This window comes from Eupeodes corollae, chromosome 2 (assembly GCF_945859685.1).
Source record: "Eupeodes corollae chromosome 2, idEupCoro1.1, whole genome shotgun sequence".
In the NCBI taxonomy this organism is placed as follows: domain Eukaryota; kingdom Metazoa; phylum Arthropoda; class Insecta; order Diptera; family Syrphidae; genus Eupeodes; species Eupeodes corollae.
The window spans coordinates 79133502-79161354 of NC_079148.1; the positions used below are offsets into that span (position 1 = coordinate 79133502).

The window sequence follows — 27853 nt, forward strand, 5'->3', positions numbered from 1 at the left end:
TTTTTTTTACGGATAGCGCCGTGAATCTCATGGAGATATCCACCTCCTTTTCCAATCGGCCAAAGTACTCATGTTGACAATATTGTAGACTTTCAATATAGGTAACTAATTATTCTGCGCAACTGATTTCTCCTTCAGATATAGCATATTTACTTGTGCGACATTGGAACTATGTATATGGCAAGTATTGCATTCGTACAAATTTTCAAACTCGAGATTTTAATCAAACATGACATGAAATGGGCCCCTCATTCCGTCCATCTGTCTATCTGTCTTCCTCGACCCTGCAGTCCAAAACTGGGAAATTAAGGTTTTAAGCAGATTTTCGTCTTTACAACTTAAAATAACAGTAGTCCCCATACAAATTTTTTAGTCCAAATTGATAGATTTTAATTTAACTTAATTTTCTTATACATAATGTTAATAATAATAATAATAATTTCAGACTTTTTCACAATCTTACAAACTTAACAACTTTTTTGTTTATTTTTCTGAGTATAACTTTTCCCAATGGCTGTCCAAAGCCTTCATACTTTTGAAATACATGTAATCCTCTAACCACAGTTGCATGAACTACACCACGTAACTTTTTATTCATGTAAGGATTAGCCTGAAATTTTAAAATAAAACAAAATTTAATATATATAACATACATATTCTTATACGGTACAGTAACAAATCTCAAACAACCTTATTTCGAAATTGTATAATCTCGGGTGAGACTAAAAATTCCTCTTCGGGGTCCCACACACAAAAATCTGCATCATATCCTTCTTCAATTTTTCCTTTAAAATTTTGAATACCACACATATTAGCTTGGCTCTCACACATAACACGACAAACATCCTCGAGTTCTAAACCATATTCTCGGCAATGTGTCCAAAATATTGATAAGCCTTAAATTAGATGAAATTAACAAAATTATGTACTTATGTATATTTTCGATGGTAAGTAAAACAAACTTACCAAATTGCAATGAAGCAACGCCTGGCCATGCTTGAAGAAAATCTCCCCTCGTTTTGCCATAGTTAAGGCACTTGACACCAGGAGTAGCTGGAGAATGGTCCGAAACAACCATATTAATGGTTTTGTCTTGGATAGCTTTCCAAAGTAGGTCTTGATTGGCTTTTGGCCGTATTGGTGGACATGTTTTAAACTCGGTGTGACAGTCTTCCACATCTTCAGCACACAGAGCAAGATAATGGTGGCATGTTTCAGCTGTTAAATTAGCTTTATTCTTCTGACTTTTTTTGATGATAGGAATGGTTTCTCCTGAACTCAGGTTCAAGATGTGAAAATGTTTTCTAAAATTTGTAAAAATACATATATTTGGAATAGTTTTTTCGATTTGAAACTTTTTTGATAATACTTCTTATTGTTTTCAGCTAGATTTGCTACCCAATTAACAGCTTCAATTTCCATTGATGATGGCCTTGTTTTTAAGAACGTTTCGTAACTTTTCACGTTATCCTCATTTGGTTTGGCGATCGTTGAACTTTGAAACTCAGCATGAAACTAAGAACAAAAACTGAAAAAGTGTTATTTTCTGTTTGTTTGTTGTTTTATTCACCCGTTTTCTTTTAAACTCACTGCAATAATTGCTCCATCATCGAGTTTCCCGATTGCTTCTTCAACCTGTTCTTTGGTAAGGTGTTCAAATTCTGGTAGATTTGTTGGACAAAGTGAACATTGGAATCCTATGACTCCACAACTGGCTAACTCTGCTAGTTCATGGAAGTTTCCTGGGACAATTCCACCCCAAAAGCCTATGTCCACGTAAATCTTGCCTCTTGCAATAGATGTTTTTGTTTTTAAATTGGCAGCACTAGTTGTTGGTGGAATGGAATTTCTTCAGACGGAAAAACAAATAAGACAGATATAAAACATCCCTGTTTAAGAATACGTCGGGCATAAAAAACCACGGATTCGAAAGTTTGACCAGGGATTCGTAAACCTACTTTCATTTGGTTTATGATATTTGATCTTCCGTATAATAAAGTTAATCGTAAATAAAAGTATTTAGTTGCGCCTGCTAGATAGGCTGTATTGCAACTGAGAGATATTAAAAAAAAAGTTTTTAACTTAATAGAAAACTTACGTCGCACGGTCAATGATTGTTGTGAATCCACCTGCAGCAGCGGCTTTTGTTGCTGTCAAAAATCCCTCCCAGTCTTTTCTCCCTGGTTCGTTAATATGAACATTGGTGTCAATAAGACCCGGCATTAGTACCATATTCTCAAAATCAATTACCTTTAAGAAAAAAAAAACAAAACTTCGAAAAATCACAAAAAACTAAATAAAAATAGTATCTCAACGTTTTGAAGCATTACCGATTCCGATTCATTATTGTACATATAAGAATTAACCTCTTGACTTGATTTGAGAATTCTTTGAATTATCCCTTCAGTTGAAACAATTATTCCACCATTCATGAAACCATCTCCTTTTCCAAGATATATACGTTTGCTTATGAATAAAATGTCCATTTTAATATAATTACCGATTTAACTTATATAAAATGTAAATTAATTTTGTTGTTGTCGTTTTTTTACTCAAACTAAATCTTATTATTAGACAACCGCCACGACCGGTAGCACTTTTATGATTGTTTTCTTTCCTTATTTTTCAATACTACAATGTCTAAGATATAGTTAAAAATACCGAATGATGAATGTACTATCTGCTACCGATTCGGTTTTCACACTGAAATGAAATTCGAAAATGGGAAATTCACAATTGCACAAACTGAATACAATAAAATTCAAGTTATTTATATCACCTCACAGTCAATGTAAGAGTATTTGAATAAGAGAAAATATGAAATGGATGAAATATTTAGAAGAAGATACATTTTTTCAGCTCAGCTTTGTTTTCACTAGACATGCGACTTTGTAACGCAAATTTCGTATGGGAAAAACGTTGCCTGAATTTTGTACTTTGTCCAACAATACGTGTTAATGGAGAACATATTCACTGTGGCGAACACTTAATAGAAAATATTAGTGTTATCAGAACATATCTATTACACTGGCCGACAAGGTTTCCAGCAATAAAATTACACTTTTCCAAAGATCTTTAATGTTCTTAATTCAAATCTTCCGAGATTAATTAATGTATCAAGTCAGCGCGTATATAAGGCTTTTTGGATTTATCTAAATTTATGAAGAAGCTTTTTTCAATATAATCCGTGATAGTTTTCCAAATTTATAATCCTTATCTTCAATATTCAGTTAAAATATTTATATCATTTGATATAATATAAGAAACAAACTTCATAAGTTGTTAGATTTAATCCTTTTTACACAAATCTGAAAGAAACGCTAAACCATTTATTAACGCAAAAAATGTATGGTTTAAAAGTGAGTTTTGTTCTTTATACGAATCTATTATCCAAACAATTCTATTATATCGAATTTTAAAAATATGTTAAAAAAATATGTATTAAATTAATGTTGAATATTTTTTAATCTTGAGCAAATAGTTAAAGCTTGGATTCAAAATCAAAACGAATATATTTAAACTATTAAAGTATCAAATGCAAGATTTTCACAAACTTAAGACTCAAATAAAGACTCATGACTATAAGAATTTTTAGAAACTATGTAAGATACTAAAATGATTCAAATTGTATCTAGAAGAGAAAGATTTGCGTTTTGCATAATCATCATACAATTTATTTGTAAGATATATTTTGAGTATAATCTGAGTCTTAAAAACCCCCTTTTCGGTTGTTTTTAGAATTTTCAAAGCCTGATGATGTAAAAAACTTTGAAGGTGATATTCGAAATTAGGGATCTAAATCATTTAAAAAAAGTGGGACAAAAGACATACGTAATTTTGTCGACCAGTGTTATTATTTAAAGGTTACTATAGATAGCACCAAACATTTTGAATCTCGATTTTAAGACGGAAAGGAAAATCAGTAAGAGGCCAGTCACAGCGAATTTTATGGTTTTATTAATAGAATATTATTTCCTGAGATTCAAAAGTGATTAAGAGAATTAAAAAACTCGTCGTTGATTTTTGTATATAAACAAAATAATTTATTTAACCAACAACTTTTTTTTATTTAATTTCAATATTTTTAGTGTTGAAATCGTTTTCAATAAACAGTTTTGTTTTAGGTTTTCTATTCGGACCAAAATCGTTTCATTAAAAGATTCCATTTTTCTTTCTGTTCCCACCTATGAAGAATTACTCACAATATTATAAATAAATTATAAAAATAAATTGGGTGTCCCAACAAGCCGGTTGAGAACTAGGCCCTAGTGACTGACAACTCTCAACCATTCCTGTGTGCGAGTACTGTTGTCAAGGATGGAAGGGACCTACAGTTTTAAGCCGAATCCGAACGGAAAATTTGAGAAACCACTTTTCATGACAAGAATTACTCTTGGAGAATTTGTCAATTCCTCGCAAGAGGCAGTACCGTGCAAAAAAAAATGTAGGTGGCATAGGCAGAAATAGAACTCAAGACCTCTCGCATTACAGTCCATCACACTTACCATCATACCAAGGGTTCTACACTTACAATATTACTGGCCTAAATTTCTTTCTTGACTTAAATGTGTTTTTAAAAATAGCGTTTTATTTTAAAACTTTTAAGTTACAATTAAAATGAAACAATTCATATTCTTTGGATGCATGAGAAAGAAACGATGAAGAAAATAAATACTAAGTGTAGTTTCTAACATCACAAAACTATTGGGTCAAAATATTTAAAGACTATTTGGTATATTTTTAATGTTCAGTGCGGTTTATTTACCTTCCGTTGAATAACGATTGTGAGTCATCTTTGTTTTAAATCAACCACGTTTTGTGTTGTTGAAGAACTAATTCTACTAATTTATGATATGCTTTTCTGTTACGTGTTCAAGAATTTCCCATAAATTCCCTATCGGCTTTAAATTTGGACTTCGGTCTATGTAAACGAAATTACCAATTCCCGATTGCGACATACATCACACAACCTCTACCATGTTCAACTTTTTTTCAAGTTTTTTTTTTAGCTCTGTCGTACCTCGGTCATCTAAGCTAAATACATTAACAGCTCTATTCTGCTATTCATGTGGATCGTATATTCGATTCACCCGTTCGGTTCCCTTTCACACTGCCTTTGCATTCTGCTATCCATCGGGTGAACTACATTATCCCAAACCAATTTGACATTCAAATAAACAGCTGTTCATGTAAAAATCTGGGAATGTTGGATAAATTGTTTTGATTCATACAAATACAGAATATTTTTTGTAATTTTTGGAAATGGGCAATATTGGGCTTTTTATTCCAATTGTAAGTAGAGGAATAAGAAAATCCTCAAACAGATAGCTTCGGAGAAATGTTCAAAAGTGTCTTCCTTCCCCTAAAAATGTCAATATTCTTTTATTTATAAAACAAATATTCTAAATTTAGCAATAAATTAGTTTTCTATCTGAATTGAATAGAATGATTGCTTTCACGTGAATAGAAGAATACAGCGCAGTATTACCGACGTTACCGACATACACAGATTCACTTCGAATAAATAGCAGAATAATGATTAGTGAAAGTTCAAGTAAAATTCCCCCCGATGAATAGCAGAATAGGCCTGTAAATTTACTTTCGTGCGACAAGAATTACCGTTTTCCAATAGCCTAGTTCCTTATATACCAAATAGTAGCTTTCTTTTCAATTTTTGTATTGATAAATGGTCTTGTTCTAATTTTTCTGAAAACGCGATCTTTGGTTTTTGGGTCCACAGAACTCAGTATAAATTTTTTTTAGATTTAGTATGATCCACATTGTATCATGGTTGTTTAAAGATATTAAATTCTATTTTATGTTCATTTTCTGACCTCGGAATTATATTTCCAACTGTACCTTTTGGAATATTTATCAATTCTGCAATTCCTTTGGCATTATGGAATATTACAAGTTTCCTCTTGTAAAAAAAATGATTTTCCCTGTTTGACCTATACTGTACAAGAAATATGGTAAAAGATAAAATTAATGTTAATAAATTCTTTAATATAGTGGACCTGAACAGGATTAATCTGTTTGTTTGTTTATTTTTACTCAAGAGTATATGCGTAAAAGAATGATGTTTGTGGTAAAATCATAGAAATTCTAACAGCTAAAATGCAAAAAGACTTTTAATTTCTTTTCTGGGACAAAGAGCTACAAAATAAGTTTGCGTACAACTTCAAAATGATACAAATAGTCCGTTATATGAGTTTTTTTTAGAATCCAAATTTCCATTTTAGCTTTCTGCTTACGTTTAAAAAAAATACCCGTTTTCAACGTTTTTTGAATATTTTTTTCAAGAAATGAAAAACTTGAAGGTAGCCCTGTTGAGGTGAAATATTCGGTTTAAAAACATATTCATACTTTTAAAAATTCCTTTTTCTGATTTAAATAGTTTTAGCATTATTGGATTAGTATATTTTAAACTCGACTTGTGATATTGTGTAAGGAGCAGGCTATTTTTTCTGACAAAACAAAACTGGCTATTCAAACTGCCTTTCTTTACCGTGCACCACCAGCTCGGTTGAAAGAACTTTTACCCCTAGAAGAGAGTCAAAACCTGGCTAAGATCAAGATCGTTTGAATGGTATAATTGATTAACCTCAACATCATTCTTTGTAGATTTCTGCTTAAATGCTTAAAATGTATATTTTTCGAAAAATGAAACATATGATGACGCCAATTTGATTGCAGCATAATTTGCTGTTAATTTGACGCTACCAGAGGGTGTCATGAGTATTGCTGTACTTGACTGTGTAAAGTATGTTAGTTGTTTTGAATGGTTTCATGTCTAAGATTCATAAAATAAATGCTGGTGTTTCTCAGGGCTCCGGATTTGTCTGTTACTTCTAATCCATTAAACTGTTTCGCTGACGACAGTACAGACAGCTTTTCATATTCTAGATTCTCATCCTTGTCTTTCAGATGTGGAACTTCAACTGCAGCGTATGTAAAGTTCAATAAATTCGACAGTATTTTCCAGTGAGGAATTATTAATCATGTAGAATTTAATGCTTCAAAACCTCAATGCTGTCTCCTGTCGTTAAAGCGTAACCCTCCCCGATGCTGCCATCCATGAGTGGCACTTGCATCAAGGAAGCTAATCAACTTTCAGTACTCACCTCCTATGGAATGATCACATATTCGATATTGTCAAAATGCTGCTGAAAATATTCAATAATACTTAGGATTTCTCCGACGGTGCAATAAATGTTGCATTCCCATCTCTTTGGCACTTATTTACAAAGCCTTCGTTTGTCTTAAGCTTAAATATAACTCGAATATCTAAACAGATACATGTTAAGATCTATTGGATATAGTCGACAAAAGGGGTTTGAAAATGATACGCGATAGAACTATAACCGAAACATGCCTTTCGTTGTTTTACCGACATCAGGTAATGATCCTGAATTCATCATTTATAAATTGTATTGAACTAACATACAACTCCTTGCAACTAACGATCTCTTCTATTGGAACTGCTTCTCAGTGAAGAAATGCATATTTTAAAATATTAGTGTTGGTTTTCGAACTCATGCAAAATATATATATACCCTTTTTTAAAATATTGAAACACACAAAAGAGAAGGCCTATATTTTCGACATATATACGTTAAGTACTTTTTATTTATTTCTAATCCAAAATCTAAATAAAGAATTTTACAAAAACCATACAAATATAATTAAGTACATGTTTTACTACTCCTAAAAGTCTTTTCTGCATTTGAGTTTAAAGAACACAATACACAAAAAAGCTGCACATTTTTTTTCTAAAGAAAAAAACAAAAATTATATACAAATAAAATTAAAAATATATGTAACAATACTACTGTAATCCGTAAAATCAAAATAAGAAAAAATAAACAAAAAAGTTATAAACATAAACACAAAAATAAACAAATAATAATTATTGTTACATACTTTTGTTTAACTTAATACTTATTTAAAAATTATTTTGAAATTATTATCAATGTAAATCAATTGTCTTCTTAAGAACAAAAATTTACAAAAAATGTAATAGAGAATTAATAAACGTTACCAATAATTTGATTAAGAAAACAATTGTTTCTTTTCGTAAATCGTAAATATTTATTTATTTATAACTCGTTTCATTTTGTTTTGTTTTTAATTAAAATTATATTTTATTTGTATCATTTCGTTAAGAAGAATAATATTTTTATTTCTCGATTCTTTCACACCTAATAAATCACAGTTTGTTATTTTAAGTGTCGTTTTTTTTTTCTACTTTAAATAAAAATGGGATACAGGTTTTAATTTATTTCTTTTAATTTAATATAAATTACAAACGAAATTGGCATGGAAAATGATTTGAAGTAAATGTAAATTTATTTTATATGTATACAAGTGTTGCAAAATATAATGAATGAATAAGTAATAATAGTATATATTATATATTTTTATGCTTAACATATATTATATATATACATTTATGTAGTATATATTTTTTTAATCGAACAATACTGAAATAATTTGAATGTATGTATATATAAATATGTTTACGTCGTATATAATTTACACATAATATTTATGTGCATCTTTCGAAATGAATATATGTATATAAAAAAAAACTTTATTTAGTTTTTTGTTTCGCTTAAGGAATGACAGAGATTAAATACTACAACAAAATTATAAATGTTTTTCGCTCCTTAGAGGAGATCATTTAAAATGTTCTCTTATCCTTACTATGTATGTGATTAGCAGTCTCCAAATTTTAGTTAATTATTCTTTGATTTGTTCAATACACTTCGCGAACATTGGTGGCACTCCATTAAAAAATCGAAGTCCCTGAACGCCTATAGTCACACTTTCGAAGCATGCGGCTGTGCACTCTGCTGATGAGATGACGAGGATGACAACGACGAGGATAGCTTATGCACCTGCTGGTATGTAGGTTGCTGAGTACCGGCATTAATTGATGATGCGTTATTTAGATGTGATTGGTCACGAATAGTGACTTGCGTGACAAATGGTCCTCTACTGCGTCCACTGCTGTTTAGCGTTGCAGGATTGAAACCATTCAAAGTTGCTGATTTCCAATGTCGCTGCTGTTGCTGCTGCTGATGGTGCTGCTGCTGTTGTTGGTGCTCAGCAATTGACGGAATGTTATTAATAGTGTTTTGTTGTTTTTGAGAGTTACTATGGCTTCGAGAAACGTTATGTTGAACTGTTTCATATTCGTAATAGCTTGAAGCAGGTCGGGAACCAGGACCACCAATATGAGATTGGTGCAAATTGGCTTCAGGACTTCGGGTGCTTCTTTGAGAGTGGTAATGTTGATGACGGCGACTGAAACAAATTATAATCTCTGAGTTAAACAAATATAAAAGTAAAAATCCATTATTATCTTTTATAATACAAATTGAATGAAGAAGCAGTGACAAGCATTAGAAAATAAAACAGAAAAAGAAAGCAAACAAAAATCATGATAATGGAAACATTTACATCTGAACTAAAACCAATACGTTTTAGGTTTTTGTATTTCGAGCACTTGAGGACATTATTTCATTGGCAAATATATGAGAGAAGCGTTAGCGTCGCACTAGTATTTAAGAATAAGTAGGTACCTTTAACAATCATTTTTATTTGTGGTTTAGTGACTTAGGTAAATTGCTTCCCTTATGTCTACCAAACTGTATGATCTTCCTTTTCCGAAAAAACTTTTTCTGCATATACTCGGTCTGCACAAAATGTTTCTGCATTTACTACTTTTGCTAGGTTTTAAATTAGTAGGTTAAAATAAATCATAAATAATATACATAAAGCAATTATATCTTTGGGACAGAGAATTAACTTTTTTTTGATGCAGTGAGATGTATTTTTTTTTACAAATTATTATTGTTTGCCTATCAACAGTGTACAATACAAAAATAAAAAGCGCTAACCTAAAAAGATATACAAATATGTTCAATGTTATATTTTATCTAGTATAATTATTGGCAAGTCATCAATCAGATGAAATGTTAACAAAATAAGTAGTATTAATAAAGGTATTAGAGATACAAAAAGATGTTTGGCCGCATTTCTCCTGATTTAACGTAAAGCGGTCTAAAATAGTTGTCCAATCCAAATGGAAATTGGTATTTTTATTTGTGAACATAAGTTGATTAATTCTTAAACAAATATGCAAATCTATATTTTGTAGAGGTTTACCTCTCATTACACTGTAACCAATACAATTTTATATGCCAGTATGATTAATATGGTTTGTGATTTGTTCTATTTTAAAAAACTATTTTTACAATTGAACCAACAAGTTATGTTTTATAAATTGAAGTCATTTAAATCAATGGCCTGAATAAAACATTGGACAGGTTCAGAAGACATAAGGGATTTGTTAGTCAGGCAGGTTTCAAGTTTTTGATAGACCAGCTGCCAAAAAAGCTGTCTTCCAGTTTAGGCAAATGAATTAGAAAGTTGACTGAAAAATTAGCAAGTTACTTACTATCAAGCCAACTCTGCTTGCATATGTACAAATGTCAGCTGATCATATTTTTCCATTTAACTTAAATCTTAACTTTATAATACGGTGGTTTATTTATTGAGTGGTTGAATGGTTTTCATGTCATTTTGGAGAAGGAATAACCCCTTTTTCTTTATAATACAAAATACAACTTAGCAGTTTTTTTGGACATAATAATGGTGTTGGTACTTTCTGCAAGTAAAAGATAGTCAAGATACGTTCCCAGTTTTAAATTATTGACACCTAAAAATTAACTGGTTTACTTGGTCTTATTTTACGTTCAACGAATGCCGTTGACTGCAAATGAAGTCCCTTATGTTGTCTGAACTTGCCCAATAACGTAATTCCTACAAAATGTATACATATATCTATTAAAAGCAATAAAATCAATTTTGTAGATCTTGATTTTACTTAAAACGGACAATTAACAAGATATGTATATACTCGTACACACTTATTGCGACTGTCAACTATCAATTGATAGTTAATACATATCAAAGTTTAATATTTAACAAGCCAATTGATACAAATTTTAATATTTACAAACAAATTGTTACTCAAAATAAAGGTGATAATATTCCTAGACAAAATAAATATAATTCATACTGAAATTTCTATGTACTTGTTTTAAAAACAAAAACAAGAAAATTGCGGGAAAAGGCTATACTTTACATATTAAAATCTAAGTACTTTGAAATGTATACTCTATTAATCATGCCGAAAATATTCATCAAAGAAGAAAATATATTTAACAACTGACTAAATAACTAATCTTTAAATTTGCGGTTGCATATTTATGTTCAAATCTGGCATAACACGACTAAGAAAAATTACTTCGTGGAATCAGGCTCAGCCTGAATTGCTTAGAAATCAAACTGATTCCAAAATCAATTTGACAGTCGTTCCCAACTTAAAAACAACATTAAATTTCTGTAGTATCTCTTAAAAATAAAAATAAAGCAATAAAACTAAAGCAATGTTAATTATACAATCTAATTAAACACTTTTTTATTAAATAATAGAAAGTAAAAATATACTAAGCAGAGAAACAAGATTATTATCATTACAAAAGTAATCGAATACAGATCAGCTAACATGCAATCATTTGCATAAGAAATTAATTAAGAAATTACAATTTTAAAAATATTATCTACATACATGAAAGCAGCAACAAAAAAAATTATCAGAAAGCTAGCAACATTAAACATTCTCTGTGCTGCTATCTTATGTTTGGTTATTTACCTCTCTGCTTCAACTTTATTTCGTTGTCGGATAACTTGCTGCCGCATGCATTCTAATGTGGATTCGGACAATACATCCTGACTTGGTTCATCACTATGTTAATTGAAAATTATTTGTAACGGAAGGGATAACAAAACAAAAAAAAAGTGCAAATGAAATTAAAAAAATTGTGTCAAAAGAAGAATAAAAAGAAGGAGAGAAGGAGGATTTATAAAAGTTTTATTTTTAATATTTGAAGCACAAAAAATATAATTGAAAAAAGTTGATAATATTGTTATACTTTACGCTAACCCTAACATTTAAATAATGTTAAATAATTCCAAGTAGGAAACTTCGAAAATATGGTTGAGTTATTGCAAGGTTTCCTTCCTGGCAAAAATTGAATTTTTCCAATGGCCTTCATTTAAATCCATTTTCAAAACTAATGTATCACGTCAGGTTTTTAAGATGTAACTTTTTTAAATTTCGAAAAAACACGATATAAAGCTTTTTGAGGCTATCTAAATTTATGAAGAAGCTTTTTTCAATATAATCTGTGATGGTTTTCCAAATCTATAATCCCTTTTCTTTAATACTCAGTCGAAAAATTATTATTATTTTAAATTATATTCGAAAAATGTTCATAAATTGTTATATTTCGGCTGTTTTACTTGAGCAAAGTTTGGATTCGATATATTTTATTGTTTAACCTTTTTGGTTGTTTTTAGCATTTTTAAAGGGGTATATTTTAAAAACCCGATGTGATAGAACAATTTAAAAGGGGAATTTAGGATATCGAATCCATTTAAAAAAGTATTGTTTTGTTTGTGGGATAGAAGAAAAACGTAATTTTGTCATCAGTCTGTCATCGCAGTTTCATATTTTGTATTTGTTTTATCGAGTGAGAAAGATTAAGTCAGAAATGGTAAAAATTCAAGTCTTATTTTTCTCTAACTTGTCGGTGATTATCTTTTCAAGTGTTGAATTTATGTAAAAATACTTTTTTTAGAACATTAAATTTCGTTCAAAAAGTTCATATCGTTTATTTCTGTAAATCAACTTGAATTTTTTTCTAAAATTCCAAAAGCTAAAAGCTAAAGTTGAAAAAAAAACAGACATATATTTATATTATATAAAAACTAGGCGTCTGGCCAAAATTTGAATTCTGACTGCTACAAAAATATGTCATAGTTTTTTTGATGATTTAGAAGTTCGGACGTCAAACGTTAAATATGGATAGGGAAAAATATAAGACACTGATAAAGACAGTAAACATTTTCTTGTACTGTAACTATTTTGAAAATATTTTTTAGAATGATAAATATAATTATTATTTTTATCATTTTAAAAAACATTTTTGAAATTGTATTCAAAAATAAAAATGTAGTTTTAGCTCAGCCGTAGAGAATAAATAGCGAACATCTTGTGAACCATTGTTTTACGATCATGATAAATTTGATTTATAGTAAAAGTGGAACATATTTTAGACTGATTTCGAAAAATTCAATGTAACTCACTACATTCCCAAGATAAGAGAAGGAAGAAATAAATGAGGACTACAAAATCTTGGCTCACTCAAAAGTAAATACAGAATGATACAGTGCAACTAAAACAAGAGGGTGGGTTTATTTAGTGCCATCTTTTCTGATCTTTACACATTATTTTTTTTGTATCATCAGTTAAATTCTATAAAAAACCTCTAAAGGGTATCTCGAAAAATTTGTATGGACAATGGCTCTGTATTGGTTTTAACTTCCAAATTAGGTTTACAGTAACTTAAAAGTAAATTGTATTTATTTTTGTTAGCTCGCCAAGATGAGTATAAAGGTTTTGCCTAACAAAGTAAGTTTAGAACAGTATTTTTTGTCAAAATATGTTCCAATAAACGGACTTAATCTAATCTAATACTTTTTAACATTTTTTAATAACTTTTTGTTTCAAATATTTCTTTACCTTAGTTGATGCTGTTGCAAATCTTCATAGTTCGCATAGTGTTGATATCGATGATTGAATATATCATTCTGATGAATAGCAGTCGAGGATGATGATTTTGAAGATGTTGAGCTCTGCCCACTGCTTGCTGATGGTGGCGGTGGTGGTGGTTGATAAATTGGAGGGGCAATCTTTCCACCACGATCTATACTCAAAGCAGCTGTAGGTATTGTACCATTTGGAGGTGGTAATTGTGGTGGTAGTTGATTATTATTAACAGACATTGTATAATCATTTTGTGGTTCCATTGGAGCAACGGTATCCTTGCGATTTTTCCCAAAACGAAACATATGTCCAATGCCCCTCAGTAGACTAGGTTTCTTTGCTCGACTTTTATTTTTGCCATCGTTGAGGGAACTTTGGAATGGACCATTGCGATTAGGAAAACCACCGTCAGAATCAGCCTCTTCAAGCAGCCAGTGCTTGCGGGCTTCTAAGAAAAAAACATGCAAAATTTAGCAATGAATGAATGAATGGACAAAAGAATACTTACTGTTTGTATCGTGTTCTCCAACAACCGCGGCTCTCAAACTATCCTCTCTGCCACGACCTCGTGGCGCACGTAAGGCACTGGGCCCTCTCGGCTCATCAGACATTTGAATTTCCTGCACCATAGTTTGCAGCGACTCAAGACTTGAGGATTTCTTAAGACCCAAAGAGGGCCCCAGCTCACCCAACTGATCCATGGCCTCGGATCGCAAATCGTTTGGTTGAGGTTTTTTACCATTTGCCATTTGATGATTGGCATTGGCTATGCGTGTAGATATAGATTCAGCCGATCCACCAAATACTGCTGATTTAGTTAATTGCAGACGACGTTCTCTTTCACGATCTTCGCGTAGTTTTTTGTTACGCTGATAGGTTCCAGTTTCACGAGCATCCAATGCTGCATGATGTTTCTCTGATATCGAACGTCTACCAACAGCATCGCGGCTAAAGTGTTCTGCACCAGAATTATTGGTTTCAAGGCTTAATTGTGACGAGTAAGTGGCATCAAAATTGACACCATTCGATATGGTACTTTGAAGTGTGCTGACTGAGTCATTTGGTCGATTAGGTAGCATACTTAATGGAACAAATTATAAACAGTGATTAGATTTTATGATAGTAGTAAAAAAAAAACCATTTCTACTTACGGTGACATTGGTTCTGGGTCGTCCTCTATTAAAACTGAATTATTTACATGAGTTCCATGCATTTGCGGCGATTGTATCGAAGGTGACCAGGTATCATTCGTTGCCATATAATAGCTCTCATTGCGAAGTCCATGTGGGACTGTATTCGAGAGTGGGGGCGGTAGACGGCGATTTTGATTTGAGTTCGATGAGCAAACTCCTCCGGTTAAACGATCTAATACGGGATTGCTCCATCTATTTTAATGAATTTTAAATTAATTTAATTTGATAAATGGTTCTCTTTGTCACCTTACCTATTCATGTCTCGGTTATCCTTTTTATCTGGACTTAGGTAGATCACAGTGGCTCCGGAATTTTCACTTGTATTTGAACTATCATTGGTGCTACTGCTTTCAAGTATATCCCCTGAGCTGTGAGACCTTGTAATTTTTCTTGCTACCGAGAGTGTTATCACACCTGGATGCTTGCCGGGTGTATTAACCATGGCACGACGCAAGGTTTCCATTGCTTCGGCATTACTCTGACCCAACAAGGACACCCCATTCACACTCAATAACTGATCATTCATCCGAAGTCTACCATCACGCGATGCTGCTCCGCCATGAATGACATTCTTAACGAATATACCCAAGTCACCGTCATGTTTCATTGATCCATTGCTGCCGCTTGAAGAATTCGAAGAGGTAGTTTTTCCTTTGACACTCACCCCGAGGCCGGCTTTCTCGGTATCATGCACAGGAATGTGAAATGTTAGAACTTCTCGGCTTCTCCATGCAATTCCAGCCTGTAAGCTTTCCTGTATAATTTATTAGAAAACAAATAAAACAAAGATAAATTTTCATATCTATCTTACACTTGAAGCTGCTGATTCACTTCCACCATCAATAAAGTGCTGAGACTCATTCAGATTCGCTTGTTGCTGCAACTGATGTTGTTCAAACAAAGATCTCGAACTACTGGACTTTTTCACATCATGCCCTGATGGCAATACTGGAGCTGGGGGTTTTGGTGGTGTGCCAGTTGCCAGTTCATTTTCCTCAGAAAAGTTCTAAAAATTACAATCAATATTTTTACATAAGCTTAAAAATTAAAATTAAAAAGTTCTAACTTACAATTTCTCGTTCATCAACTTCCACCAACTCTTGTTGTCTTGAGACTATAATCCTTACGGAAGCACCTGGTTGTGTCGATCGAAGAATAGATACGACATCAGTTTGAGTCTTTCCGGTCATTGGTAATCCGTCGACTTCGAGTAATCTATCGCCAGGCTTGAGCCTTCCATCTTCGATGGCAGCTCCCCGTGGTAAAACATTCTTGATGTAAATTGGACAGTGCCCACCAGCAGGATTATCACGGGTAGTAACACTGAAACCCAATCCATGAGGTCCTTTTTTGAGAATAATTTCGATCTTTCGACCCAGCTTTCGCGTGTTTGCAGTTTGAAAGGAAGTCCCAACAGGCGCTGTGTGGGATTTCCTCGTCGGCGAAACTGTCGCAACTTTGGTACCTGCCGAAGAAGCTTTTTCTTCTGCTTCGATCATTTCGGCCACTTTGGAGTCCCGCCTACTTGGTTTTCCAAGTTTATCACCACGAATTACTCGTACTCGTAACTCAGACGACTCTAGAGATCTTCGCAGGTGATCTTGAACTTTACCCTCGCTAAGACCCACAAGTTTCGTTCCATTTATTTCCAATATTCGATCACCTCTTCTGAGTCGACCTCGCTCGGCTCTACTCCCTAGTTCCACATGCTGCACTACAAGACCACCGTTCTCACTATCCGGCATTGCAGTAAGACCAAGAGGACCTCCGTATTCATTGATTATCAGGAGCATTTCGCCGTCTTTCTCCCTGATGGATTCGTAGGCCTGTCCTAGGGGCTCTTTTCGTTTACCTGTTTCTCTGGGAAGCGATTTCGTTGAATAAGATTGCGTTTGAAGCTTTTCGGCCGCCTCCATCCATTTATATCCATTGCCATCTCCCAAAAACTGCATCGATAATCTGCCTGATCGAGCAAAATTCTGTTGTGGCTGCGCAGCATGATGTATCACATCATCGTCCTCCTCCCACTGCGGTGATAAATACACAACTTTGTCCATTATTCTTTCGGGTGAATCGTCTCGACAAGCCGGAGCAGCCGCCGACCAACGCTTAGTTGCTTCTGTCTGATTCTTAAGTGATGCCAATAGATTCGGATCACTACTTCGACGCACTTGCAAGCCCAATCCGTTCATCGGGCATGCTGTTGTACTGGTTACCTCAATGTGAGGTACTGATGCATTTGCATGACTTCCCGTTGTAGCGTCTGTGTTAGTTGGATCGCGGAATATGTCGGGGCTACCAGTGCCGACGGACGAACTTCCGCTGGCTCCGTCACCTCCACCCTGCGGAACTCCAGGATCGGGGCCTGAGTCTTCGAAACTGGCCAAAATTTGTTCCCGGTCATCGGCCACATCCCGTAAACAGTCATCGGGGTCAAGAATTCCCGATTGTGTTTGTAAATGATGGACAGCTACCCAAGAGTCTGGTTCCTAAATAGAAAATATACAAAAGAAACGAATATGGTATAAGTTGAATAGAGTTAAGAAAGGTAGAGATTTTCTAATAAATATTTTTCAATGCACGTGATGTGCATTAGTTATTATTATTATACATTTTCAATTAATTATTCACTGTTTCGTTTTGTTTTGTTTATTTTGTTTTCTACTTAATTTCCATGGGGTGTTTTAAAGGAAGTGAATTCAACCACCTATGGATTAAGTTTTGACTTGCGTTGGTTGTGAGAAGAATGAATTTTTATTAAATTTCGAGACACGCGACGTATTTTTTCTGTTGAAATGGAGAATGTTCATTAATCTTTCCGTAGATGGAAAGATATTATATTGGTTGAAGTTGATTTTCAGCTTGCAATATTCAAGACTGTTCCAATAAGGTTCCGAATTTCAATAGCAATTTTTAACTGGTTAAACGCTTGCTGGCTTAAGGTGCAATTTTGATGCGTACCTTAATTCACTTAATTGCTGTGAGTATTTTCGAATTATTGAAAATATTTCAAGTTTAAAGAATATTATGTAATTTCCGTTGTATTTGTATAGATGATTTTTAAACTCAAAATTCTATTGTAAAAAGCTCAAAAATAATGACACCTGTTAAATTTTATTTATCTGCCTACTCTATACCGAAAACTGAAGGTAAATCTACCCAACAAAAAATGAGAACATAACAATATAACAATTGAATGCAAGGCTAAATAACATCATTACTCTGATGGATTCAACAACGGCCAGAGTTGCCATAAGTACACATTTGTTTCAATGTTTTTTTCTACGGGGAAATATTATTTTGTATCTTAAATAAAATTGATAAAAACAATGTAATAAATATGTAAATATGACAAGAGTTAACACAAGTTAAAAACACTTTTTAAATTTTTCTATAAAAAAAAGGTTTTTAAACAACAACAATTTTACTTTTACAATTAATTGGAATAAACATCTATTTCAGTTGAGTTTTTCCATATTTAATAGCTCATAGAGTTTTATATATATCTTCTAACAGTAAGTTCTATAGATTTAGCAAGGCAACCATTATTTTAACAGTTCTTATCGAAAAAAGTCAATGAAAATATGATTTGACTAAAATAGTGTGACAATCAGTTATTACTTAACTAAATTATATATTTTTTAAAATAAAACCGAATCTTGGGATTATCAGCTCAATAAGGTTTTTGAAATTAGGTTTTTAATCATCAAAAAAACTAAAACTGCCATTTATGCCCTATTTTCGAGTATCAGTGTTAGTTTTAATTGAATAATTACTCAATTAAGGCAACTGGAGGGTACAAATTAAAAAGATGAATTATTCTTGTGGACATTGTGCATGTTAATGCTGTAAATAAGAACCCTGCTAGATTGACAGCTTTAAAATATTGGTATGTATTTAAAAAAAAGGGAAAATCGGGATCTGCAAATCAAATTTCATTTTTAAAATCAATGTTTTCCTTTGACAGTTAGGAATAATTAAAAAAAAAAAACAAGTTAATTATAAAGGGTGATTTTTTTGAGGTTAGGATTTTCATGCATTAGTATTTGATAGATCACGCGGGATTTCAGACATGGTGTCAAAGAGAAAGATGCTCAGTATGCTTTGACATTTCATCATGAATAGACTAACTAACGAGCAACGCTTGCAAATCATTGAATTTTATTACCAAAATCAGTGTTCGGTTCGAAATGTGTTTCGCGCTTTACGTCCGATTTATGGTCTACATAATCGACCAAGTGAGCAAACAATTAATGCGATTGTGATCAAGTTTCGCACTCAGTTTACTTTTTTGGACATTAAACCAACCACACGAATGCGTACAGTGCGTACAGAAGAGAATATTGCGTCTGTTTCTGAGAGTGTTGCTGAAGACCGTGAAATGTCGATTCGTCGCCGTTCGGGTTTGTGTTATTCGACCACATGGAAGATTTTACGCAAAGGTCTTGGTGTAAAACCGTATAAAATACAGCTCGTGCAAGAACTGAAGCCGAACCATCTGCCACAACGTCGAATTTTCAGTGAATGGGCCCTAGAAAAGTTGGCAGAAAATCCGCTTTTTTATCGACAAATTTTGTTCAGCGATGAGGCTCATTTCTGGTTGAATGGCTACGTAAATAAGCAAAATTGCCGCATTTGGAACCGTTCAAGAACTGCCCATGCATCCCGAAAAATGCACTGTTTGGTGTGGTTTGTACGCTGGTGGAATCATTGGACCGTATTTTTTCAAAGATGCTGTTGGACGCAACGTTACGGTGAATGGCGATCGCTATCGTTCAATGCTAACAAACTTTTTGTTGCCAAAAATGAAAGAACTGAACTTGGTTGACATGTGGTTTCAACAAGATGGCGCTACATGCCACACAGCTCGCGATTCTATGGCCATTTTGAGGGAAAACTTCGGAGAACAATTCATCTCAAGAAATGGACCGGTAAGTTGGCCACCAAGATCATGCGATTTGACACCTTTAGATTATTTTTTGTGGGGCTACGTCAAGTCTTAAGTCTACACAAATAAGCCAGCAACTATTCCAGCTTTGGAAGACAACATTTCCGAAGAAATTCGGGCTATTCCAGCCGAAATGCTCGAAAAAGTTACCCAAAAGTGGACTTTCCGAATGGACCACCTAAGACGCAGCCGCGGTCAACATTTAAATGAAATTATCTTCAAAAAGTAAATGTCATGGACCAATCTAACGTTTCAAATAAAGAATCGATGAGATTTTGCAAATTTTATGCGTTTTTTTTTTTTAAAAAGTTCTCAAGCTCTTAAAAAATCACCGTTTATTATTACTATTTAAATTTAAGGAAAAAAACATTCAATTTATTATTATTTACTTTAAAAATCTATTGCGGTGACAAAAACCAGACTTACTTTCGTCTGGGTTATCATTTTATATGCATTTTAAAAACCTTATTTCAAAGTTCTTTACTAAGTGTGTTCGTAGCCTTAGAAAAAGTGTCAAAGCCCGAATTAATGCCGATTACGTTGGGAGGCGACGATGACCAACATTTTCAAGTGCGCATATAAAAATATAGGCCATTACAAAAAGTTGGTGACTTATCTTTGGTATGGTATGAAACATTGTCATCTTTTTTCACTAGTAGTTTTATTTGTTTACCCCTATTTTTTATTCCGGTCGAGCGCACCAAAAGAGCGTTTCAACAACACAGACTTTCAAAGAAGCAAGGTAAAAACAAAATAAAGCAACCTGTTTGTCATCTAACGTTGCACAACAGGAAATGCTTTTTTTTAGTATTTGAATACTTTTTTCGAACACAATGAATGGCGACGAAAGATGGTACTATCTATCGTCGATACTCCATGTGAATATAGCCGAAGGTTATTAGCCTCACAACGCCAAAAGAAAAAAAAAACGCATCGCACCGATTTATCGCGCTGTGAATTTTTATTCACGACGATTATGCCGACGAGTGCCGAACGCTATGATTGAGCAGAAGCTCCAACAACTATTCGCTCACGCTTTTGATCACCAATTATTGAATAATAACTATAGTTATCGAATGGAATTCAATATGGGACTAGTTTGATGACGATGAGATACAAAATTAAAGAAACAGTTACGCTATGCGAAAAGTGGTAAAGTAGAAGTGTGCGTGCTAGCTGCTGCGTATGAATGAAGAAGAAGAATTCTTATAGTCGAGTAAGACAGTTTATATTTTTTTTTAAGAAGCGTTTAACTTTATGTTAATGGTAATCAAACTACATTTGTGAATGCAGATTTTGTTTTAAAATCTTAACCAGTATTAAACTTCCATCCAGTTGTCAATGTGTTAATGTTTTTATTTAACGCCTGGAGCGCTGAGCGCCACCGCTGCCACACCGGCCGGTGAATTAAATAAAAGGTCTATTTTTAGTTTTATGTACCGTTGGATTAAATGACGGAGTTCAAAATTAACCAGAGACTTCTGAAATTCTTGACAATGTTATAAGCGTTGTGTTATAAGTTTTAACTTTCAGTAAATATTATTTTGACTGTTGCTTAAATGTACATTAAAAAGTATGTATTACTATTATTTTTTTTTGTACCTGAAGACAAAAGTTTCATTTTATATGTTAACATACCTTTTCACATGAAAACGGTGAAGCTGGCCTCCTTGGTAATGTCAATGAATATGACTTTTGTAAATATTTATGTGTTATGCCCTCATGTTTTTGGGACACTTTATATGTGTGTCGCCAACCGAACATCCCAGTTAATTTATTTGCCAATGCCGGACATTTTGGTGGAATATCAAACATATCGAGAAACTAATCCACTTGAATGTTTGTATGAATTAAGATTTATAATTTTTTTTAAATTTATTTAATTTGAAAAACTTAACATAATCTTTGGTAAATCACTATTTTTAACACTGTTGACAATTGAGCAGTAGGTCAAATTATTATTTATTTAATTAGTTTTCATCATTTTTATTTTGGTAATTTGTATCTATTGGATGGATTGTTAGTTATTATAGATGTTTTTTAGTGTTTGGGATTTTTTTAATGCTGTACATTAAAAAAAATGTTATAACATTGTTGAAGAATTTCGGAGAAAAGAAAATAAGCTGATTTATCATGTTTAAGGTATGACTTATTAAATTGAGGTTTTACACAGCCGGATATAAGGTATTATTAACTTCCCATTTAGGAAGTTATTGTATTGAAAATTGTGACATTTCTCGACGTTTCAAGGTCCCTCAAATCTTAATCAAAGATTTTTGGAAAGATGTTTGTGTGTGCGTGTCGACTGACGTTTGGGATACCATTTATTGTCGTCTATATCTCAAAAACCAGTAGATATATCGACTTCAAATTGTATCTCATGAATAATATTGTTTTCAACAATTGGAAAAATGTTTTGAAAAATTAATTTTTTTTATAAAGAATAAGAATCTACGAATAGTATTTCGCAAAATTAGTAAAAACTGATGAGGTTAATGACTCTAAAATTTGTTCATTCTGTGCAAAACGTTGTTGTTAACGTAAGAAAATGCTCTGCTAAGATTTAATAAAAATGACTAGAAAGGTCGGAATCAAAAACTTATTTTATGATGTGTAAAATATTGTTTGCTAAGTTTAGTTATTTTTTTAGTAAAATTACATTGAAAACTTTTTTTACAAACACGAAAAGAACTGATAAGAAATGGTTGTCGATTCAAGCAACATGAAAACTAAGAAATAATTTGACCTCTTATTTTTTTAGTCCATTTCCATACATAATAAAATACTTCAAGATTTCAACCAATTTCAACTTTTTTTCAATGTTTTGATATAAATTCAAGTGAATCATTTTGACAAAAAATAAACATTATCATTCCGTAACATCTCTCTCAAATTCTTAAAACTTCCAAAATTTGTTGTGTCTTTTATTTAACCACGGATAATTTCAGGTGAAATGCATTTTATTTTCACCAAGATATTATTAAAGTAGAACAGCTGGTAGATGTGTTAGCGATGTTTTAAATTTGCATCTTTTTGGCGTTAAAACATGTCTTTGACTCTGAAATCAATTGATTTGACCTTTTTTCTTTGATTCGGATTTTTCGCACATACAAACAAAAATACCATAAGAATCTAACCCAATTTGTAACCGTAATAATGACGTTATGATTGTGTAAAATCTACTATTTCTACATTCTACAATTCTACATACTCGTACCACAGGTGTGGTATCAAAGGAACAGGTTATCTCTTAACCATGGGAAGTGCCTACTCTTGTTCTTCGTTGCTGTTGATGTTGTTTTAAGAAAAAAATTATTTCTAGGTTTATTGGTTTTTTGCATGCCTCTATATATTTTTTTTCATCTTATAAAGTTTTAGTATAATTTATTTTATAAGGAAAGAATTAAAAAACCTTTATTAGATTATTGGGCTACAAGTAAATTAAGACTCGTAATGGTTTCTTGAATAATGAGCATCGCCAGCTGAGAGACAACAACTACACTCTTTAAGAAGTCTGATAGATGCCTACTAGAGAACTTCACAGTATTTTCTTGTTTCGATATGCATAAAAATACACTAAATGTTATGTATTAAGTATATACTGTTAGGTCATATCACTTGCTAATTTGTATGAAATGTTTTAGTATCTACTTTAGTTTGTATGCATAAAAAGAAGTAGGTAATTTTTTTCTGAAGGAGTTACTTCATTTTACAAAATATCAAATTAAACATTTCATAGCACATACTTCTTCAATCGTTTTCATAATTAAGTAATCATGTCATAAAAGCGAAGAATAACAGTTTACATTCTCAAGTCGAAGCAATCAGATTTGTACGTATTATTTCGAAAAAGTCTATAAGTATCGAAGATCGGGTTCGTAGTCTAATTTCGAACAACTTTATCGTTTTAAAAAAGAAAAACGTGGTTTCGTTGAGTAAATATGTACATAAAAATGTCCATACAAAATATGTTTTAAAAAAAATAAAAGTTTTGAAACTTTACACACTTGTGTGCAGTTTTTTGGTGATACAAAAGATCTCTTTACACAAGTGCGAGGAAATGATGCAAAATAATTTAAAATTATTAATCAAAGTTGTTAATTTTATTGCTTTAAGATCACTTTAGACTTTGGTTAAATTAGCAAAATGGACAACACAACAAGCAACAAGGCATTGGATAAAATGTCCATACAAATATGAAGAACAGCTGAGAGCGAAACAAGAATTTCTTACAGTTTCCCATCGAGCATATAAAATAAATAAATTGGGTGGCGAAACAGTCCGTTGAGAACTAGGGCCTAGTGACTTACAACTCTTAACCATTCCTGTGTGCGAGTAATGTTGTCAGGAATGGAGGGGACCTACTGTTTATATGCCGAATCCGAACGGCTGATTTGAGAAGGCGCTTTCTCATAACAAGAGTTACTCTTGGAAAATATGTCAATTCCTCGCAAGAGGCAGTATAAAGACTTCAGAAAGCATAGGCAGGGATCGAAACCAAGACCTCTGGCATGACAGTCCAACGCACTTTTTTTCTTTTTGTAAAGTCATTTTTATTAATTCAATCTTAAACCTATCTTAGAGCTGGACAAAAATTCATAAAACTAACCTAAATAACCATAACCTACAACTAACTTAATGGTCCCATACGGACACTCTAAGTTAAACAATAATACTTAATTCTAATGCCTTTCGGCCCTAAGATCTATTTTACCGCAATTCATTTTATTTATTTTTGTATTTATTAGAAAATTTGAAAAAATAAACTAATATCGATATCTTTTTTTTTTTACTTAAAAACTACTTAAAATAAGGTCCTTAATATAAAACTTAAAGCAAACTTAAACTATCAATTCTACCTATAAACTACTTAAAACTAGAACAACCACAGCAGCAAATCTAACTATCTAACATTTTGTGTTGTTCATATTTTTTTAAATGTTTTTTTTTTTTTTAATGTTTTTTTTTGTGCCACCATGTCTATTCTACTTGAAACTAAACCCTAAAACTATAAAACAAGTATGTAAGCCCGCCAAGGCTTAAGACCCTATCCCGACTACCCAATATCAAGTGCCGATTGAAGTCACCAAAACTGGTTCTCCTGCTTTACCCTATCAGTTCGGTCCCGTTCGGACACAGTCCTACTGAACCGAAGGAGCTCTGCTCCACCTTGTGCCATGACATCCCGATTGTACAGGAGTCGCCTATCCACGGTTCTTCATCTGACGTGGTAGATTAGCGGAACTGCCAATCTATTCTGTATGAGACCGCATCTGTCTAAAAAGAGGAATGCCTCTGGTAAAATGAACCCGCTCGGGCGTGCGCTTTCAAAATACTCGTCGTTCGGATAGAACGCCCCAAAAATTAAATGTTGGTCGAAGACATAGCTCTTGCAATATGACCTCGACCGAGTTTTATCACGAAATTGTCAATGCTGCTGATTCGAGCCCCGTTGTATAGGACCTCGTTGCAATAGTAATGCACGTAAGAAAATTCGGCTGTTTGATATAATCAGGGACAGCGTCGTAAACACTGCCGCTCGAACACCCGAAACTTCTCCATCTGGGAAGGGGCAACCCCGAACCACACAGGACAACCATAAACGATCATCGGCCGTATGAGGGCCATGTAGCAAATTACCTTCATTCTGTAGCCAAGCCGACTGCTTAAAAACAGCCGTTTCGTCAGAGCGAAGGCTCCTCTGGCCTTGATCAGAGCAGCATTTATATGTCTGTCGAAATATAAATACTGATATAACCAGATACCGAGGTACTTCACTACACTTTTGCTCGCTAATGGCTGCCCGTGAAGATCAACGATGGCCATCTTGCGCCAATTCTTGCACGTATTCCCCGTGGCCCTAGCCAACGGAGTCCGGAACAGATTTGTCTCCGACTTCTGGACATTTATTTTCAGTTTCCAGTTGTCGCAATATCACTGAATCTTGTCGAAATCACGCTACAAGAAAATTCTAATAACCTCAACCTTTCGGGCCGTCTGTACGCAATTAGATCGTCGGCGTACGCAATTGCCTTTGTAAGACCTCCTATCAGATCGCTGGTGTAAATTTTTAAGAGAATCGGCGAATTCACCGCTCCCTGTTGAAGACCATTTTTAATTGAGAATGTTGTGGTAGAAGTTACATTGCCACTTTTGACAATACGGTGTCAAAGGCCTTTTCCAAATCAACCAGAACAGCACCTGTGCATTGTTGTTTTGATTTATTCCATTGGATATCAGAAACTAGTTTAGACGCAGCATGAAATGTGTCATGACCCGCCTTGAACCCGAACTGTTTGTCCGGAATTATTATTTTGTCCGCAGCCCACTTAGTCAGAGCCCTATTGATGATCTTTTCGAAGACTTTGCTGGTACTCGGAAAGAGACTTATTCACCGAAGATTTGACGGGTTGGAGTTGTCCAATAATGCATTATTCAGTGCATTATTGAAGAGTGTGGTGTAAATGTCAATTGCTTCCATCGGTAAATGTCTTAGTACAACGTTGGATACCATCAACACCCGCTGACTTTTTATTTTGTATTGAATTGAAGATGAGCTGAAGTTAACCTTCAAAGGAATTGATCCCGCTTGCTCGGCGATTATGGCATTTGCCAAGGAATCACCATTGAACCGCATGAAACCGCGGTTCTCAGATCGCCATTGTGTCATATCATTTCGAAGGTAAAAGTGATTAAGTAGGGCTCTGTTTTCTAGGTCGTGGTTGGGGCGAATGCTAACATTTATCTTGTACACTTGCTCGAAAGTCAATTTCTGTATTTATCTGCTTTCTGTTGTTTGGTGGGGCTATGTCACTCGAACGAAGTTTTTTCGCTAAAGCATTGGTGAAACGAGACCAACGCATCTTACTGTAATTGTAAGAGTGCGTTGCAACGTATTCCTCAAACTCAAACTTTCGAGGGTGGTTACCCACTTTGTCTATAACTGTCAGTCTGGTGTCGTGCAGCAAAAGATCCAGAAAGGAGCCACTTCTTGGATACAATGGCTTTTCCGTAGCCAGCAGGTCGACGCCAAATTCAACGTTGTGAAGATTCATCAAATTAAAAAGATGGTCACCTCTGGGATTACTACTCGTATGTTGATTTCCCCAATCTTCATGTTTTGCGTTCAAATACTGGGCCAAGATGAAATAGTTTTCTTCCAAGCTCAGTTTTAGTTCCCTAAAAAGAATCTTGAGTTCTGAAGCAAAGTAAGTAACCTGCGGAGCTCCAGCCGCATAAGTCAGTCCAACGCACTAATAATAATGCCATCGTGCATATGGGAGCATGAAATACAGCGATTATATTTGGAAGAATACATCAATCGAAAAAGCCAGCGTCCATAAATATCCAAGCAACATGAAATGCAATGAAATATTTTACGTGTGCTGATGGAGGGTTCAAGTTTTCTGAAACCTATAGTGAGAAATTCCACAAATATTTTTCTGCTGAGAGACAAAGGTATAAAAATAAACGTTAGTTAATGACACCTTATAAAAATTCAAAAATTAACCACCACAAATTTTACAATTGCATTCCAAAGAGTTATAATTGAGAGATGATTTTGAATTGCCAGAAAGCAGAGAAAATGGAAACATATGTAATGATGATGAAGAACTAATGGTAAGTGCTCTCGAACTCGAAGATTGGGACAAATGAAAAGAATGGAAATATCAGACATTATTTTTATTTTGGAAACAGGTGGTATCAACACATTAAATTTAGAAACAGCAAATTACTTACAATACGATTTTTAAAAGTTAAAACTTAAATACTTAAAAATTTAAAGTTAAAGTATATACTGTTATCTTTTACTTCCAGTAAATACATCCGTATTATTCATATCATCCGGAATCAAACATTTAAAAAGAAGCATTTTAAAAGAGATTAAGTCCTATTACGAATTTCATGGTTATTTAACCCATTGATTTAAATCTTAAATATGAAGGTATCCTTTTTTTATTGTAAAAACACAACTTCTTATTAGAAAACTCTATATAATATTTGAGTAGGGTTATATGTAAGAAGGTGAAA

At 33.3% G+C, this 27853-nt stretch overlaps 2 protein-coding genes across 7 annotated transcripts in view; both read right to left on the reverse strand.

Moving 5' to 3' along the window:
- Nucleotides 1-2688, reverse strand: LOC129946444 (allantoinase). The gene is made up of 7 exons (XM_056056627.1): nucleotides 2331-2688; nucleotides 2099-2250; nucleotides 1591-1849; nucleotides 1370-1515; nucleotides 967-1304; nucleotides 691-896; nucleotides 1-610 (listed from the first exon to the last, which is right to left on the reverse strand). The coding sequence occupies exons 1-7, from the start codon at nucleotides 2484-2486 to the stop codon at nucleotides 452-454; spliced, it is 1416 nt and encodes a 471-aa protein (XP_055912602.1). The 5' UTR covers nucleotides 2487-2688; the 3' UTR covers nucleotides 1-451.
- Nucleotides 2689-7594: 4906 nt separating this feature from the next.
- Nucleotides 7595-27853, reverse strand: part of LOC129948401 (partitioning defective 3 homolog) — a 95749-nt gene continuing 75490 nt past the window's right edge. Inside the window, exons 2-11 of one of the 6 annotated variants that reach the window (XM_056059399.1) lie at nucleotides 21461-21827; nucleotides 15945-17363; nucleotides 15686-15880; nucleotides 15126-15628; nucleotides 14833-15066; nucleotides 14190-14761; nucleotides 13658-14129; nucleotides 11726-11818; nucleotides 9588-9734; nucleotides 9177-9309 (exon numbers count right to left, since the gene is read on the reverse strand). In XM_056059399.1, the coding sequence (XP_055915374.1) occupies nucleotides 9614-9734; nucleotides 11726-11818; nucleotides 13658-14129; nucleotides 14190-14761; nucleotides 14833-15066; nucleotides 15126-15628; nucleotides 15686-15880; nucleotides 15945-17363; nucleotides 21461-21637 (3786 nt within the window). In that variant the 5' untranslated portion in view covers nucleotides 21638-21827 and the 3' untranslated portion in view covers nucleotides 9177-9309; nucleotides 9588-9613. Of the gene's footprint in view, nucleotides 9310-9587; nucleotides 9735-11725; nucleotides 11819-13657; nucleotides 14130-14189; nucleotides 14762-14832; nucleotides 15067-15125; nucleotides 15629-15685; nucleotides 15881-15944; nucleotides 17364-21460; nucleotides 21887-27853 lie in introns of all 6 variants that reach the window. The other 5 variants (XM_056059395.1, XM_056059396.1, XM_056059397.1 and 2 more) reach the window with 5 other exon arrangements.